Genomic DNA, 19075 nt, shown 5'->3' on the forward strand with positions numbered 1-19075 from the left:
AGGGACATCTGGGTTGTTTCCAGATTCTGGCTATTATTACGAATGAAGCTGCTATGAACATGGTTGAACAAATATCCATGGCAGCTCAGTGTCCAAGTGGGTTCCCTAGTGAGGGGAACAGGGGCTATCTCTGAAATGAACCATAATGGCCAAATTTCAACTTAATTACCTCTTTAACAGTCTTGTCTCCAAATGCAATTACATTCTGAAGTCTGAGGGATTAGGGCCCAATTCATAAATTTGGGATAGTGGCATGATAATACCTGAAGTAAAGGGCCTGTGGTAGGTTCTCAATAGAGATCCCTTGGAGTTCTGGGGAGGTTTATGTCTGTATTTTCACATTACTTTGTTCAGGTATTCAGGGTTGTGGAGTGAACAGAATTTCTCTTTTTTTATGCATTACATTGTTCTTGCCTACTAGAGCAAAGAATTTAGGATGTAGAGGAGGCAAAAATTGGGCTTGCTTCACTGTGGCAATGACAATCATGGAACTCCAGCTTCTCCTTTGAAAATTACAATCATTGATGATGTTTATATCCATATTTGTTCTTTATTTTTTAAAGATTATATATGTGTGAATACAATATAATACAATATAATATAATATAATATAATATAATATAATATAATATAATATGGATGTTCTATCTGCATGCACACCTGCATGCCAAAAGAGGGCACCAGATCTTATTATACATGGTTGTGAGCCACCATGTGGTTGCTGAGAATTGAACTCAGGACCTTTGGAAGAACAGACTGTGCTTTTAACCTCTGATCCATCTCTCCAGACCCATGTCCATATTTGTTAACATTTAAACTGAAATGTAAATGAAAGGAGAAGCAGTAATAGTTTTAAACATGAAGTTTTTTTTTTTTAATTAGCTCCTTAGTCGCTATGAAATTCATGTCCTGAAACACATGCAAAGACCAGTTATGTGTTTTATAAGTCTTGAGTAATGTTTTATAGCTTGAGGAATCTTTGCTTTCTTCCATGTACCAGATGAGCTCTCAAAAAATCTCCTAATTTAATGTTGTCACAGACTGTGTACACTTGCTGTAAGGTAAAAGGTTAGATGTTCAACTGGATTGCCCACACAATAACTATATCCAAATGACAGCCTGATCCTGATAAACCTGTTTAGAGGTCCAAATTAATGTATTCCATTTCTATAAAGTGGAAAACACCACTATTAAGAAGTTTTAAATTTTCCAATTTTGAATCCTAGTTCAGCTGTACATTCCTGATTCTCTTCCCCAAGCTTCAGTGATATATGCATTAGTGGGAAGCAGTGGTTGCACAAGTCTGACAGGATAAAGACCAAGTCTTCACAAAGTATCTGGAACAAAAAGTGCCACAGAAGGCTGTAAAAGATGGTTAACAGAGAATAAAATTCCCCATGTCAAAGTTATGGACAGTTCTTTATATTCTCCCGTCGCTTGCAAGGTTTAACTTTCCATATTTTCTTGTAGTCACATTGAGAAATACACTCGACAGTGCCAGGCTTGGAAGTGAAGCATAGAGAAGAAAATCCAAGCCAGAGTACATGTCCTTTCAGCTACTCATGAAGTTCTCCCCACCCTTGGGCTGCTAAAGTCAGCTTGTCACCAAGCCATCAGCCCATCTGTTCCATATAAAGTGTCTCCTTCCTTGTGAAAGGGAGCAAGTCTGTTTGGATGATTTCAAGGGGAAAGGACTTTTAAGTTTAGAAATTGGTGGGATTGTTAATGTGCAGTGAACATGGTTGGCAACAAGTTGAGATTGCATTTGACTTTAAATAAGAGATTGCAGGCACTGAGCCCATGGGCTTTACCACTCAGTCTTACACACACTTCTCACTGAAATGCACTAGTGGGACAGAGCCAGACTGATAACTACAGGTAGAAGGGATTCTCAGACGCACTACTGCTGTATGAAAAGAATCTCCTGCATTTTATTTTTTCTGCAAAACCAAGTAATATTCCTGACAGAACATGTTATCCTGTTTAAGTGATTTCAACATTCTCTGGATGCTTTCTGACTCTATTGGATATCAAATCTCCAGAACCAGATAAACAGGAAAAATCTAAATAAGCTGATCCTGTAATATCAGCCTAGAGCTGAGTTGCACAAAGCTTCTGGAGAAGACTTGCATACCTTTCCAATTTGACTCAAAAAACAAAAACAAACAACAACAAAAAGACAGGTCCTATTATAATTCAGACTGGCCCTCAAACTTGTTATATAATTGGAAATACCTTAAGCTCCTGACCTTTCTACCTCTACCTCCAACAACCTGGTGTTACAGGGGTGTACCACATCAGGCTAGGTTCTCAAACCAAGTCTGTGAGGAAGGCAGGAAGTATGTGTATGTGTGGTATGTGTGTTTGGTATGCATTTGTGTGTGAGTGTGTGTAGTATATGTGTTGTGTGTGTGTTACGTCTGTGTGATGTGTGTGTATGTGCATAAAGTGGCTTTCTTAATTTTTTTGTAAATGGCAGCACAAAGACTCACACCCAGTTAATTCATTTCAGCAATTATACTATACAACAAAAATTATAGGCTCATAAATATAAAGGTGAAAACAAGCAGAGATCCTTCAGAAAGCTAAATCATTTGTAATATTGGTGTATTTAGGACAGTGGCTTGGAAGGAATGATGAATTGGACCTGTGTGCCATCATAAGGAGTCTAGTCTTTACTCTGGAGGCAGTAGGAAAGTATTGAAGGTCTTGGAGGAGATCAATAGTATTCCAACTCCTCACTAAAAAGGTATTAGCCTTCTACAGGAGGGAGCAATGCTAAATAGATAGAGCAAGCAGAGGGAATGGTTCCTAGTACATATGATACAAGGAGAGCAAATATCAAGTAGGTGAAAAAAAAAAAAAAAAAAAAAAAAACAGTGCTGCTCAGGAGGACCACATCAGTGACCATTCTGCCCCAGTCAACTCTAGGAAGCAGATTTCTCAGAAATAACTAGCTTTAGGAGGGAGCAAGGGAACACCTTAGCTTCTCCAGCCACAGACTCTAATTAGCATCTGTAATGCTCTTCTTTCAGCAGAGGTCCCCATGGGCGGAGCAATGGAGCATCAAACCACAAGTCTGGCAGCAGCCCACCTTCTCCAAGGGAAAAGGACCTTGTGTCTATGCTGTGCAGGAATCCATTAAGCCCCAACAACATCCACCCTAGCTATGCCCCTTCTTCTCCAAGCAGCAGCAACTCTGGCTCCTACAAAGGAAGTGACTGCAGTCCAGTCATGAGGTGAGTCCCCTTTTCTTCCTAATGCATGTTGTTTAATTTGTCCTGTCTAAGACTTTTCTTTAAAGATGGGAAAATGTATGTAACTCCTTATTTCCATTACAGGTTCTGCTTTAATCTGTAATAAGACACTTTTTTTTTTCATGATTAGCTAATCCTTTAAGGGTTGATGTGGAAGGAACACAAACTACAAGCTAAAACAACACTCAAAAGTCCAATCACTTACTGGATAGGAAGGGAAAATAGCACAGTGGGAAGGGGCTGTTCTCGTTTTCTAGGCACAGGGAGAATCGTGCTGGTGTTCATTTGTTCCTTAAATGCTTATTCAGTAGCAGGGTCTGTGTTCAACACTGAGAGTAAAAGTTGTGAGCAGAAATGGCCCTCAGGCTCACTGCCAAAGGGGAACGACTCTAACTATCAAATAACAAAAGCAAATCTAGCTTATTCTGTACTGTCTGTTGCTATATGAATATTAATATGTGAGAGGTCCAATTAGTATGTAAGAGGCAGGGGTCCAATTCAGTATAGAGTGATCAGAGAGGCCACACTAACAAAATAAAACTGAAGTGTTCTCTTAAAGTTGAATAGGAAGTTAATAGTGGGTGGAGAAGGGTGGGAAGAAGGGGTGACATATCCAGAGAATCTAGAGGGGAAGCCTTGGAAGGTTGGGAACTGAACATGGGCCATACTAAGCAGAGTGTAGGCACACAAGCCAGGCAGCATGGGGGCTTGAACTGGGCCCAGAGTGAGAGGAGAACCTGGCAGCCCTCCACAGCCCTATCCTCCCCGGCATCCCTATTCTCATTAGTCAGCTCTCTTACAGCCGGGATGCCCAGGCTTAGGCAGGCCAGAGAATGGCCAAGATTCCAGCTGGGCTGTGCTTGCAGAACATTGAGTGCTTCTCCACAAAAACACACTGGGAAGAGTGGAGTGGCCTTGTTCCCTCTGAGCAAGGAACTTTCCATTCCCACCAAGTCAGCACACTTCCATTGGCATTGACTTCAGAACAATTTGAATTCAACTAATAATAAGCAAAATCTTTAGGCAGGGACAAATTGTGAGGAAAGTTAGGTCACCTTGCCCTCTCCCTTCCCTCCTGACTCCCCACCCTCACCCCACACTGTTCTTTAATGCAAGAGTATGTTAATCTGAACTGATAGCCCAGGCCAATAGACAAACATACAGTATCTCATATGAAATCATTCCTAAGCCTTAGAAAACCTCCCTGCACTGCCCCATCCTTCCACAAACACACATACACCTCAGTCTTCCCTGTAATAAATAACCCTGAGATTGGCCAGTGTGTTATTATCCAACTTCCGACACAGTTATCTGTTTTGAGACTTACAGCTTCAGCATACTGCTGCCATTCTACTCTAGCTGTCAGCTGCATGTCTGTCTGGGCTGCTAGAGCAGAGTACCATAGACTGGGTGACAAACTTTAGGAACAAACACAAGTGAGGTGTTTATTCAGTTCTGGAAAATAAGTCTGAAACAGTGCCAACATGGTCACTTAAATGTAGCAGATTCCTTTATTGAATCTTCACAAAAAAGAAAGTGATCCAGAGAACTCTCTAGAGACTTTTTAACATTTGTATTGCATATATTAGTGGTGTAATGTTTCATTGAGACATATATATATATATATATATATATATATATATATGCATATAATATGCTCACTTTCATTCTTCATTTCCTTTATCTTCCAATAGTTAAGATCTCTGATAAGGGCATTAATACCATCATAAGGAACTATGCCCATTATGTCCTAATTACCTCCCAGTCTGAGGGGCTGTGTGCACAGACATCCATTATATTACCCTCCTTTTCTTTCCATAGAAAAGGAAACAGGGGCAAAAAGTAACATCTTAGTATTTGAATTATTTCAGGAGATCTGGAAGATATATGTCTTGTGGAGAAAATCACGGGGTCAAACCCCCAAATCCAGAACAATATCTGACTCCTCTGCAGCAGAAGGAGGTCACAGTAAGGCACCTGAGGACAAAACTGAAGGAGTCTGAACGCCGGCTACATGAAAGGTAAACCTGAATTTCCCACACCAAGAGGCTTAGCACAGTTTCTTCTTTGCAGAAATTGACATAGGAACCAAGACTATACAGAAGAATGAAAAACAAAACAGTTTTGTTAAATTTTCAGCCTTCAAACAGATCTATTTCATAATTGTTTTTGTCGTGGCTGTTGCAGGAGCTCATGAGAGCTAGTAGGTTAGAGGGGTCCTGGGTGTGTTGAGTTTTGCCATAAAGAACTGGATGTGTGTGTACATGGCTATTTTTAAAAGGTAGAAAAATTTGTAGGAACAATCTTCTACTTCCATCAGAAAAGGTCACAGTGGCCCTATCCAGTCCTGATAGTCTCTGGAGAGATTGGATGCCTGTGTGCACAGACTCCTGCCAGCTGTTTCTATGCTGAAGGAAGAGCTTTGTCATTCTTGGACTGTTGTTAAGGCTTCAGGGAAAAATAAAAAAGAAGAAAAAATAACAAAAACAAAACAAAAAAACAGCCTGTGTCTAGATCTTATCACAGACAAACACACAAACACCAAACTTATGTTGGGAGCAAGCCAGACCTTCTGCTTCTTGGTTTCCTCTTGGGACTTTTTGAGACAACGTGACCATCAGACATACTAGCTGTAACTAGGGAGCTGTGTCCTTAGTGGATGTAGCATTTGCATTCTCTAGAACTGACCATCTCCATCATCCTCTGCTGCCACTACAGGATATGGTGAAAAAACTGTGACCTTGACTGGTAAAGCGTGATTAGATATAGTATAGGCAGGGAGTTTTCATCTTCATATTTAATTTGACGCTTTACCTGATTGAAAGAGACATAAGACCCAAGATTTCTCCAGGGTAAACTTTGTGGGCTATTGTGATTTATGAATAGTCCAGTGGAAGTTTTGAACACTTGTAAGAGAAGGCATAAGAAAGCAGGAAAAGATGATAAAGAAACAAACACTAGGTGCTCTCAGATACATGAAGATTTGGATTGTTTCATCTTTGTATTCACAAGAAACATGAGTACTTGTTACAAGTAATATATATATATTATATATATATTATATATAATATATTCTAACATATATATATTAGACTTTGAGGAAATTACATGTAAGAATTTCTTGGCAAAAGTTTTAGAATAGGTTATTGTGAATGCTAAGACATCTCATAGACTCACCTCAGTGTATAGTAGATTTGACTATGCTCTTTTCTGAGGCAAGAGAGTCTAAAAAACTTTTACAAAGCTCTTCTTGAACATATAGCATTTTATTGTTTAAAAAGTATCGCTGGAATACAAGGACAGTTATACAAGGTCATAACTGATCTTTCAGCCTCTCTTTAATCAGTAATTAAAAGTGAAGTAGACTTTCTCCCACAACTGTTCATATATAGTACAAAGGGGTAAACTATAGAGTTAGAAGTAGGTTAAGAAATTAATAGTAAACTATCAAATACTAAGTTTGGTGTAGAGGATAAAGTACTTGCTACAATCCCTGCTCCAGGTTGAGTATTCAAAAAGGAAACAATGGAAGCTATTTTGATTCTACTTTTGGTTACTATTATTAGCTTAGCTGCTTGCCAATTAAAGCAGGGAATTCCATGGCTAATACTTGCAAAAAAAAAAAAAATCTGAAACTGCTTTAACTTCTTACTTCGTGTGCTTTGGCTGTGTCAATTTTTGTATGTTGTCTATTATACCATGTTAGCTTGTAACCTTGCCTGCCTTTCCTGTAGGGAATCTGAAATCATGGAGCTCAAGTCTCAGTTGGCTCGAATGAGGGACGACTGGATTGAAGAAGAGTGCCACAGAGTGGAGGCTCAGTTGGCACTCAAAGAAGCAAGAAAAGAGATTAAACAGCTCAAACAGGTCATTGAAACTATGAGGAGCAGCTTGGCTGATAAAGATAAAGGCATCCAGAAATACTTTGTGGACATAAACATCCAAAACAAGAAGCTGGAGTCTTTGCTTCAAAGCATGGAGATGGCACATAATAGTTCCCTGAGGGATGAACTGTGTCTAGACTTTTCCTGTGATTCCCCAGAGAAAAGTTTTCCTCTAAGTACCACATTTGACAAGATGGCAGATGGGTTGTCTCTGGAAGAACAGGGAACAGAGGAAGGTGCTGACAGTGAGCTTCTGGTGGGAGACAGCATGGCCGAGGGCACAGATTTGTTAGATGAGATGGTGACTGCCACCACCACACTGTCTGATGACCTGGAGTTTGTTCATTCCACCCCAGGTCCACAAGCCCTCAAGGCCCTCCCCTTGGTGAGCCAGGAAGAGGGCCCAGTGGTGGTGGAGCAAGCAGTGCAGACAGATGTGGTGCCATTCAGCCCTGCCATCTCAGAGCTCATTCAGAGTGTGCTAAAGCTTCAGGACTCATGTCCCACAAGCTCAACAACCCCAACAACCCCAGATGAATCTGGAGCTGACTCAATGGAAAGCTTCCCAGAATCCATCTCGGCCTTAATGGTTGATTTAACTCCAAGAAGTCCCAACTCAGCCATCCTTCTGTCTCCTGTGGAGATTCCATTCAGCAAGGCAGCTATGGAAGCCCGTGCAAATAGCCTCATGAGAGAGCTAGATTTTGCAGCCTACACAGAAGAAAGGTTGGACAACATCCTCTCGCTTTCTCAGGGAGGTGTTGTGAGGCAGTACTGGAGCAGCAGTTTCTTGGTGGATCTACTGGCTGTGGCTGCCCCTGTGGTGCCCACGGTTTTGTGGGCATTCAGTACTCAGAGAGGGGGTACAGATCCTGTCTACAACATTGGAGCCTTGCTCCGGGGCTGCTGTGTGGTGGCCCTACACTCGCTCCGCCGCACAGCCTTCCACATAAAAACCTAATTAGTTGTTACCGTGTGCCAATGTGTCCGTGTGGCATTGTCAGGTAGAGCAACACCAGGTGGATCAGTGGAAGTCTCTATTCCGTCGTTTTTTCTCTTCTCTATTTTATTTGCACTATAGTCAGTTGAAGCCTGTTGGCTGTTTAACACGAGAGGTATCTTCCAAGGCATGGAAACCTGGTTCTGGTAGCTGTCCCACCAGAGTGGTGTAGAAAGCATGCTTATGCCCCTGCCGTGTTGTCTGAGGTGCCCGTTCTTATACAATTGTTCAGGAAGAGAAAATGCAGTTTGCACTTTCACCAAGCCTAAGGCTGGCATGTTATCTCCTCGCTTTGCTTTGTGCCGTTTCAAAATGTGTAATTGTTCCAGCATTCCAATGGTCTTGTGCATAGCAGGGGACTGTAACCAAAAATAAAAATGTATTTGTGTCATTGGTTCAAAGAAGACTTGAATAGCTCTTTTTTGTCTTTCTTGGAGTTGATAAGGTTTGAGTGTTTGGAATTTTTTTTTAACTATATGTAGCTCCAAAATCTTAAAAGGCTCGTTTGCTATTAAACCTGTCAGTTGATGAAACTATGTAAATTTACAATGTACTAACTTATTTTTTGCTTATTATATATAGTGGTTTTTTGGAAATTGTTTGTACCCACACAGTTCAGCATGAAAATAAAGATTAGTGTTTCCACTTAAATGTTTATGCCTCCTATAATTGTGTTTACTAATACACAAGAGCAAATAAATAAATCATTCTTTATTAGTAAGATTCTATGAAAATGGAATTAAGCCCTGAAATGAGAAAGAAAAAATGTTATTAAAGAAGATGAAGGGCTGGAAATATGCTCCAGTGGTTAGGAGCAGAAGTTAACCACTTTTATGGAGAACCTGAATTCTGTTCCCAGCAACTATGTGGCTTACAACACCTTCTAACTAAACACTTTTTGAGTATGGTGTATACTTCCCTTTCCTCCCTTCTTCTCTCTTCTTCTCTCCATCTCCCCTCTCTTCTCTCCTTCTCTCACACATACTTAAAAATGAAAATTATTTAAAAAGAAAAAATACTTCCTGCCTTAAAAAGCATTATTCCGGGAGGTGGTGGCATACACCTTTGATCCTAGCAGTTGGTAGGCAGAGGCAGGCAATTCTCTGTCAGTTTGACACCAGCCTGGTCTTCAGAATAAATTCCAGGACAGTCAAGGCTACGCAGAGAAACCCTGCTCAAAAAACCAAATTGTGTGTGTGTATACATAAAAGAGTAGATTTATCATAAATAAGCCATACCCTTGCTTACACTCATAATCAGTAAGCATGCATTAACTCTTTCTGGGTAAGTGGGTAGTTTTTGGTTTAAGCTTGCTAGATTCCCAAGAAAAGGAAATTACAGGGTACCATCCATCCTCCATCCTCCTTCCCTTTCAATGATAGCAGTGATGTGGGCAGAGGAGGTGATATGCAGTAACTATTGATTCTTACTAGCCTTGAGATGTGGGTATTCTGTTTTACAAACAGAGAGCTAAAATGCCTCAGGGAGAAAAACTATTCAAGATCATTAAGTTCATCTTCAGAAGCCAAGATTTTAAGTGTCTACAATGAAAATGCCTCTTCTCCCTTACTACAAAAGTAGAGGTGACGTGGCAAATAACCTCTCCCCAAAACTTTTCCTCCATAGCACGTTAAATATGTATTGACACTTGTTTATTTGTACCTTCAATGTCTTATTACCCATATTTCTCATTGATTTGTTATCTCTGTGAACAGGGCACAGATCTGTGTTGTCTCATGCATGGATGTCAAGAACTTAGAAAATCTTGCACATAGGTCTGAAAATCACTACAGAATAATTCATCCAACAGCCAGTTAATGGCATATCCCAACCCAGAGAGCTACTTTACTGGGTTGGACACTAAAAGGCAGGCAAGGTGTAAAGAATGCAGTGCTTTCAAACATAATTTCAGGCTGAGGTATGTGCTTTGGAAGGTGCTTTGACCAAGAATGAGAAATAAGGTAAAAATAAGGAACACACCTTTGAGTAATATTACCAGCAAACCATGAGAAGCAATGAGAAAATGTCACACACACACACACGAGAGAGAGAGAGAGAGAGAGAGAGAGAGAGAGAGAGAGAGAGGTGGTGGGGAGAGAAAGAGAACAAATGTGAAGACCTGCAAGACAGAAAAGATTTCAACACATTTTGGAAGCATGATGGGAGGCCAGGATGGCAGAGCAAAGGGAAAGGAATAGACAGGAAGCTGGTTCATATGGGAGTGTTTGGGTTTACTATCAATGCAATGAGAAAATATTAATGGATTTTAAGTAGAACAATGACATGTTTATTTTTAAAAACTAACTTCTGGGTGCAGGGTATGTTGTAGCTGGGCAGGAAGGAGAACAAGGACCAAGTATTTTTATGGTGCATAGAAGAGATCGACTTGACTATAGAAATAGATAAAGTGATTAAGCTGAATAAATAAATAGGTGAGAGGGAGATGAGGGTAAAAGGAAAGGGATAAATTAAGGAAATCAAGGATTTCCAGCTTGAGCAACTACATCAATGAGTACTATTTGCTAAAAATGAAGAATTCAAGAGATTCAAATTTGGCTAAGAAAAAAACTAAAATGTCACTAAAATAGCTATGTGGAGATGCCAAGTAAGTGACTGCATATATACATATGGAGATCCCAGAAACTGCCAGGGCTTGTTATAAAATTGAGGCTCCTTCATTCTGCACATTATTTAAAAACACAGAAGAGATGCAGCCATCCAAGAAATGGGAAAGAAGGCCAAATACTAAGTCCTGTCTTATTCCCACATTTAGACAGAAGTGAGAAATGAAGAACTCATAAAGCCAGAGGAGAAGCTGTCCAAAAAAAAAAAAAAAAAAAAAAAAAAAAAAGAGGAAAATGAGGTGAAACAGTGTCTAGAGTGGAGTGTTAAAACTCTGTAAAGAACGTGTACAACATGAAAGCAATAACGTGTTCACTGGCTTTGACAGCCAAGTCGTCATGACTGTCAATTCACATTTATGGAAGGTATAGGGATGTAAGCCAGACTGGACCAGAATCTAGCCTGTCCATGCCACAGCCAAACTCCCAGGCCTTGTTCCAGATGGATATCTAATCCATTCACCAGGCCTGAGAAGTTCCCCCAACCTACCTCCACCTGCATCAACCCCACACTCCCAAGCATGGTTTCACGCACTCAGCTCCCTCACTGGCCTTGTCTAGTGAGTTCCCCCAGAATCAAGCCACCTGCATTGTCTCCACACTGCCAGTCCTAATCTAGCCACAAGAGCTCCTGCACCAGCCCCAATTAATACAGGCTAGAATTTCTTAACAGACACACAACCAATGAAAGAAGTCTGTAAGCCAGCTCACATCAGCAAACTGCCAACAGTGTGAAAGGCCAAGACAACAGACCCAAACTCACTCTAGGGATGTCTTATGGAAGTGTTCTCCAATGGGAATTATATAGAAAAACCCTAGAATAGAGAATTTAAAAGAACAATCATAAACATGAAAAAATTCATGAAGTTTATTGAAGATATAAACAAATACCATGAACTTAAAGAGGATAGGAACAAATTCCTGAATGATGTTAATAAACATATGAATATACAGCTGACTGAAATGAGGAACATAATTCATGACTTAAAAACTGAAAGCAGTAAAAAGATGAGGATTGGAAAGAACTCTATGAAGATGGAATGAAAAAGAAAACCTCAATAATTCAATTAGAAAACAAGCCATACAAGAAGACTTTACATGTATGTACAGAGAACTTGATACCCTACTCCACAGATACACTGCTGTTCTATTCATAACAGCTAGAAAATAGAAACCACCTAAATGCTCTTCAACTGACAATAATGAAAATCTGGAACATATACATACAGCTGTGAAAAGATGAAATCATGCAACTTTCAGGCAAATGAGAAAATATACTTAGTGAGGTAGCACAGACCCCAAAACAAACACTGCATGCTATATTATTCATGGATTTTTAGCTCTGAATCTTTGGAGATGAGTATATCAGATGAGGTAACTGCAAAAGCCAGGACAGCACCATGGGCTTTTAGAAAGAGGGCTTCTAGGACATAGGTGTTATGAAAGAGAAACCAGAAAAAACAAGGGGAGAGTATAACTAGATGGGTAGAAGTAATAATAACACTATTTTAAAAAGACATAGGGAAATATATGTTTACTTACATATATATGTGTGTGTGTGTGTGTGTGTGTGTGTGTGTGTGTAATATGGGTGTACATACAAATATACAGTTTGAATGGATTTATGCACACAAATGGGGTGAAAATGGTCTCCCAAGAGAGCTAAATACTACCTAACAAAAATCCCAGTGCCAGGCATGAAAACCTCACTTCAAGTTGTTAGGAGAGTGCATACATACACACACACACATACACACCAATTGTGTGTATACACGTAATAATCAAAGAAGTGGTCATGAGTTTGGCAGGTAGTGAAAATGGGAAGAAATGAAGGAGAGTGCTGAAAATTATGTACATGCACTTCCTCATGTAAGAAATTCTTAACAATAAGGTGAAAGAATGCAGAAATAAGAGTGTACAGCTAATTTGCTGTTCAAATTTTACTTTGAAGGGAGGTAGAAAAAATTTGCAATAGCTACAAAGAGATAGGAACCCCAGAGTTTAATTAATGAATGAATCACTAGAGAGAGAAAGAGAAAACAGGTGACAGAGGAAGAAAGGGTTAATTGAAGAAGAAAGGAAGTCTAGAGAAGACCCTGTCAGAATTCAGAATACGTGATGAAGCGAGCTCTCTGTGAGGAATCTATCTACTGGAATGTACATATGGAATGTATGAATGTACGCATATTCGTACTTGCACAGTAACTTATTTGCAGTTCTAGTCAGGAGTAGAGGGATTTGATTGAAATGGCAGGGGAAACTATTCAGGGACATGAATATTCGGAAGTGTTCCAAAATAATGAGCCATTATTGACTCATGTTCTTTCCTGTGGTCCAGCCCAGACTAAGAACCTGGATACTGGTTGCTTCCTTGAAGTCCCTCCTTTTATTTTTAGTCATTGCTAAGTTAAGGCATTTTTACTTAAAAAGAAAATTAAAAACCTGTTTGTGGTATCTGCTTATTGTTGTCATCACAGATCAGAACTCCACATTGTTGTCAGTTCAAGATGGATCTAGAAGGACTCCCATGAGAAAAGATCTCCGAGAACCACACAGTTGTTAGCAGATTGGAAGCAGATGAACAGCAGCAAATCGTTCCTTGCCTCAAAGTCTTGCATCCTTCACAGAATTTAAAAGCTTCAAAAAAAGCAGTTTAATTTGAGCCTCTAACCCCTGCATATCCTATGCACAATGACAAAGGTGACGAGGGATCCCGCAGCAGCTATTTCTTTTCCTCTTCTTTGCCTCTTTTCCATCCTCCTCCTTCTCCCGCTTTTGAATGTCAGCATGCATAATCTGTGGAAAATTACTGCTTTTATTCAGACCAGTCTCTCAAATGACTTCCTTGAAACAAAAAATGATGGAGCATGCTTGCTTTCTGGAAGCCCAAGGCAGTGCCTGGTTTTGTTAACAAGATGATCTGATCCTGCAGACAGAAGTGCCTCAGAGTTGCTCTCAGTAATTTTGGATGCCTGTGATGTACAGGCAGGAAAATGGAAACAAAAAGAACAATCCCACACTATTGCACAAACTGCTATCACATCAAAGCAAATGTGGAACATTTCCTAAGGTTATGTGAGCAAACATTTCAATTTATAAGAAAAGATTTTTCCCAAAGGGATTTGCTGACCTTTCCAAGTAGGGGGTGGGGTGCATGTACAATGCACTCGGATGCCAAGCAATCTGACATTTGCGGTAGAAGGAAGTCTGTGATTTACATTTGTCATAGCCGCCACCCATGCAGTTGGGTCTGTTTCTCTCTTGACAGTTTTTCTCTTTAAAAAGTTTGGAGTAGTTTCCTTACTTCCATTTTGTGTCAGTGAGTACTTACAAAATTCATGTATCCCTAATCTTGACAGGTGAAATATGCAGCAATTTAGGAAAATAAATTTATAACAGACAAATCTTTAGTCAGTGTCCACAAACTCCTAGCTGACTGAAAAATACAGTTATAGTAAGACTAAATAAAATGAAGCAGGTTTGTATCAGCCAATTATTTTTAAACCAGCCAGAGTGATAGAATATGGCCTCAATCCCAGCACTCAGAGGCAGAGGCAGGTGGATCTCCAGATCTCCAATTTCCAGGACAGCCTCGTCTACATAGTGAGTTCCAGGACAGCCAGAGCTACCCAGAGAAACCCTGTCTCGAAAAACAACAATAATATTATTATTATTTTTAAACCACTACAAATGCACTCTGCTATGATCACCACTTTTGCCTGTCATGACTGTTACAATGATTATAACAAAAGTTCCAAGTAATTTTGAAATCCAAATAATATTCAAAAGAATTTTGTTTGTCAAAGGCATATTCATCAAATAAAAAACATTTTGAAGAGGAAAAACCCAATATATAAAACATGTTTACAAGCAGAAAGTTTTTGGAATGACAGTGAACCTGGGACCTTGCCATCTGCCTTCATCCATCTCCTACCACAATGAGGGCATAGCATCTGGAACAGTTTGAAAACCACTTTCCTATGTACCACGGTCTTTGAAAATTGTCAGCTTATGCAAGACTTCATATGGAAACTCTCAGTTGGAATAGTACTCGGGTTAGTACTATTCTTACAAATGTGTTGGCCAGTGTCATGTTGGTTTAACTATGAAAAGGACTCATTACCTCCCAGAGAACAGAGGCCATGTAAGTAAGCATCTGGAGCCACAATGACTGATGCATTGACTCAACCAGATCATATTAGAGTAGGCATTTCAGTTTCTTTAGAATGTCCATTTTTCCTCTGAATCGTAATAGCTTAGTGTTTGAAATGATTTACCCATCTCTCTTCCTACACTAAACAATATAGGTCCTTACAATCTTAAACTTACCTTTAATTTTTCTACACCAGCACACCATTTCCGGTTTATTTAGTGTACGGAGAAAAGGACGAGTTTTAACAATTTTCCTATCTCCCCCAGAAAGCAGTATTGGGATATGGTGTGTGTATCAGCTACGTACCACTTTGATCCACAAGGGCTCTTCCATACTTCACTTATCACTATAATAAAATGCAGATTTAAAAATAAAAACAATATTTATGTTTGGTATTTTGAGACAGGGTCTCACTCTATAGTTCAAACTGGCCTTGAGATGATGTTCTCACCTTAACCTCCTAAGCATCCACCACCACAATAAGCTTCAAACATGCTTTGAAAAAATGTATTTTCATTCTGTAAACATGGTGACACATGGCACTTGGGATGTGGAGGCAGGATCTTAGATCTCTGTGAATTCAAGACCACCTGGTCTTTAAAATGAGTTTTATACCAATGAGGAGAAATAAAAGTCTCACTTTATCTATTAGTGGTGGTGTTTTTCTGCTACAAAATGAGCAGTTTTACTCAACAAAACTCAACAAGCTTAGAAACAGCAACTGTGGAGTTAAGAATTCCAACTATAGAACAGGAAAGAGCTCCACCTGCCCTCAGGACCCTTCTATTCCTCCTTTCAGAGCACAAAGACCCATGCTGTTGACGTCCCTTCCCACCCCACTACCAGCGCCTGTTGTTATGCCCCACTGCTGTACCCCAGCCCATACATATGCTGACATCCCCTGCTCAGATGCAGGCCATGCCAACCATAAGAGGAACAGACCATGCCAGTCAGGGGAACAGAGGACCCCTGCTAGACCAAAGGCCATGCTAGCTTCCAGAGGTCCAGTCCCCAATTCTGCTGGAGACTCCCTGATAAACCAGAGGTCATGCCAGTCACCAGAAATACAGACCACAAAGAACAGAAGACCAAATAAAAAACAAAAAAACAAGGGAAAAAAAAAACCAGCAACAAAACAAACTGAGAAATTGGCACATACACCTAAAGTCATCCCAAACCCAGGTGCCTAGATGCCAGTTTAGGACCACAATCAACAACAGCCAGGGTAATATGGCACCACCAGAGTCCAGCTCTCCTACTACAACACCTATGAATATTCAACAAAGGCACAAGAAAATGACCATAAAACCAACTTTATGAAGATAACAGAGGTACTTTAAGAGGAAATGAATAAATCCTTTAAAGAAATCCAGGAAAAAACAAACATAAATCCCTCAAAGAAAGCCAGGAAAACATAAACAAGCAATGGTAGAAAAATTAATAAATCCCTTAAAGAAAACCAAGAAAAAAAAACAGGTGAAGGAAATGAATAAAACTGTTCAAGATCTGAAAATGGAAATAGAAGTATTAAGGACAACACAAACTGAGGAAATTCTGGAGGTAGAAAATCTGAGGAAGCAAACAGGAACTGCACATGCAAGTATCACCAACAGAATACAAGAAGAGATCGAAGACAGATTCTCAGGTGTTGAAGATTCAAGGAAAGAAACATCGATCAAAAAATATTAAATCTAAAACTTTCCTGACACAAAGCATCCAGGAAAGCAGGAGAAAAGACCAAATCTAAGAATATATAGAAAGAGAAGAATTTTAGCTGAAAGGTCCATAAAATATCTTTAACAAAATCATAGAAATAAATTTTCCTAACCTAAAGGATATGCCTATGTTACAAGCTTACAGAACACCAAAGTGATTGGGCCAGAAAAGACACCCCCCCATAATAATAAAAGCATTAAACATACAAAACAGAAAGATTAAAAGTTTTCTTTTTTGTTTTTTTGGTTTTTTTTTTAATTTTAAATTTATTTTATGTGTAGGGGTATTTCGCCTGCATCACTACTATGTACATCATGTACATTCCTGGTGCCACTGACCCCCTGGATCTAGATCTGGAATTACAAGCAGTTGTGACCTGACATATGGGCACTGGGACTTGAACCTGGGTCCTCTAGAGGAGTTGCCAGTGTTCCTAAACACTGAGCCATTTCTCCATCCCCTCTAACAATTTTTAATCATACACACTAACCCAATAAATTCCAAAAATGTGATACATGCTGAAGAATAATGGTAGGGAAATATTCAAAATCTCTGTTTTCTATAATTAAGTCATTGTGTTTCTACAGCAGCAGAAGTACGGTAAAGAAAACACATAATGTAAAGGCTAGACTCACAACCATAAATATAAAAGTTTTAAGAGGAAAAGAAGGATTCAAGATGGTGGTGCTGAGAACACAGTGAGGAGCAGGGCAGCAGTGACTGCACAGGGACCAACAGATGGAAGTGAGAACCCCAAAACACCAGGAATTGTGTTCCCCAGGTGAGAGGAATCCCCATGGTGTGGGAAGGAATTGGGTCTAATCTCAGGTCACCAGCTAAATGCCTGAAGAGTTCCCAGGTTTCCTATGGGTGCTGGGTGGCCTGCCCAGAGCCACACGCCTGCCTGCATGCTCAGACTGAGCTGTGGGCTCCACAAAACCAGAGACTGGATGTTGCCGATTCCAGCCTTAATATGAAGGGATGTGTTTAGACTTACTGCAACTTGATACTCTATGTTTGGTTGACATCCCTGAGAGGCCTGCCCTTTTCTGAAGGGATATAGAGGAAGAGTAGACCTAGGGGAGAGGGGAGGTGTGTGCATGGCAGGCTGGAGGATCAGAAGGGAAACTGTGGTTGGGATGTAATTAATATATGGCAGAATTCTAAATTAAAAATTAAATTAAATTAAAAAGAATTCAAACTTTGGTTTGAATATTTTAGTTAATTAAACTACAAGGTGATAGTTAATAGTTTATAAGGAACCAAAACTAACAGAAGAAAATGTAACATTGAGTAACCGTGTCTTTTGAATTTTTGTGTGAAAAGTTGAATGTTTTGTTATTCTGCCTCTCAACCAAACCCTAAAGATGATTAAAGATGATTTACAGCAGAAACGTCTCTAAGGCATAGTACTGGACTACATATATATGACGCCTGTGGCCTTCACCTTACAGACTTATGTCCCAATCAAATGAACTATCTAACCTTATTTTGCAAATGTGAAATTCTGTTAATTCATTCTGCCTTGTCCATATTAAACTCAAATAAATAAATTTATGACATAGCATTGTCACTCAGTTATGGTCATCAATTACAGAAAATAAAAGAGGCTAATTTTCTTCCAATTCATTTAATACCTGTATCATCCCATGCCCCCATTCCCCAAACAATACAAAGTCTCACTATGTAGCCCTGGCAGTCACTATGTAGACAAAGCTATTTTTGAACTCAGATCCACCTGCCCTTGCCTCTTGAATGCTGGGATTAAAGATATGTGGTATCACACCCATTTTAAAATAAGTTCTGAGGGGTGGATCCCAGCTGGGAGGATGAAGAAGAGGATGATGAAGAGGAGACAGAGAAAGAACAGTTTATTCTGGTAGAATTGTCATAATTGATTCAGACTTTCCCTCCAAGCGTAAAAATAAATGCAAGATTTTGGGAATTGACCAAGAGGCCCATCCTGCAGGTCGATAGCAATGTGTTTGCCAGGGAATATGAAGATACTCTTGGGACCTGTGTTATATTCGAAGAAGGTGTTGAACATGTGGATCTAGGTCTGATAAAACCATGCTAAAATTCAAATGGCACACAATGAAGCTCAGCATGACCAGGACTTTTCTGATAGAAAAGAAGGAAGAAGAAAACAGATGGTATAAAATGGCTGCAAAGGAAGGATAACGATTTCTCCTGTAGGCCCAACATGATTTACACCTTTCTACAGGAAAATAAAGATGAAGTTGGAGTGCCAGCCCGATAACCCTGTGGAGTTGTAAGACCAAGAGACTGCAGTGAAAGGCAGTGCAGAGCAGACACACGAGCAGGAGAAAGCACACTTGGAAGCAGGGGACCCTGGTCCTCCTGGGGATACCCTTTCTGCAACGCGAAGTTCTGTTTTCATGGGAACTCAAGATGTAAATGTTTCTCAGAACACCCAGCCTTGA

At 39.8% G+C, this 19075-nt stretch overlaps 1 protein-coding gene and 1 pseudogene across 6 annotated transcripts in view; both read left to right on the forward strand.

Annotated features, from left to right (window-relative positions):
- Sybu (syntabulin) overlaps positions 1-8792 on the forward strand; it is a 102079-nt gene extending 93287 nt beyond the window's left edge. For 4 of the 6 annotated variants that reach the window (XM_060389467.1, XM_060389468.1, XM_060389470.1 and 1 more), the window contains 3 exons: positions 3036-3239; positions 5129-5278; positions 6992-8792. In XM_060389467.1, the coding sequence (XP_060245450.1) occupies positions 3036-3239; positions 5129-5278; positions 6992-8102 (1465 nt within the window). In that variant the 3' untranslated portion in view covers positions 8103-8792. The remainder of the gene's footprint in view (positions 1-3035; positions 3240-5128; positions 5279-6991) is intronic. The other 2 variants (XM_060389466.1, XM_060389469.1) reach the window with 1 other exon arrangement.
- A 2819-nt stretch (positions 8793-11611) lies between these two features.
- Positions 11612-19075, forward strand: LOC110566086 (general transcription factor 3C polypeptide 6-like; annotated as a pseudogene).

This window comes from Meriones unguiculatus, chromosome 8 (assembly GCF_030254825.1).
Source record: "Meriones unguiculatus strain TT.TT164.6M chromosome 8, Bangor_MerUng_6.1, whole genome shotgun sequence".
NCBI lineage: Eukaryota > Metazoa > Chordata > Mammalia > Rodentia > Muridae > Meriones > Meriones unguiculatus.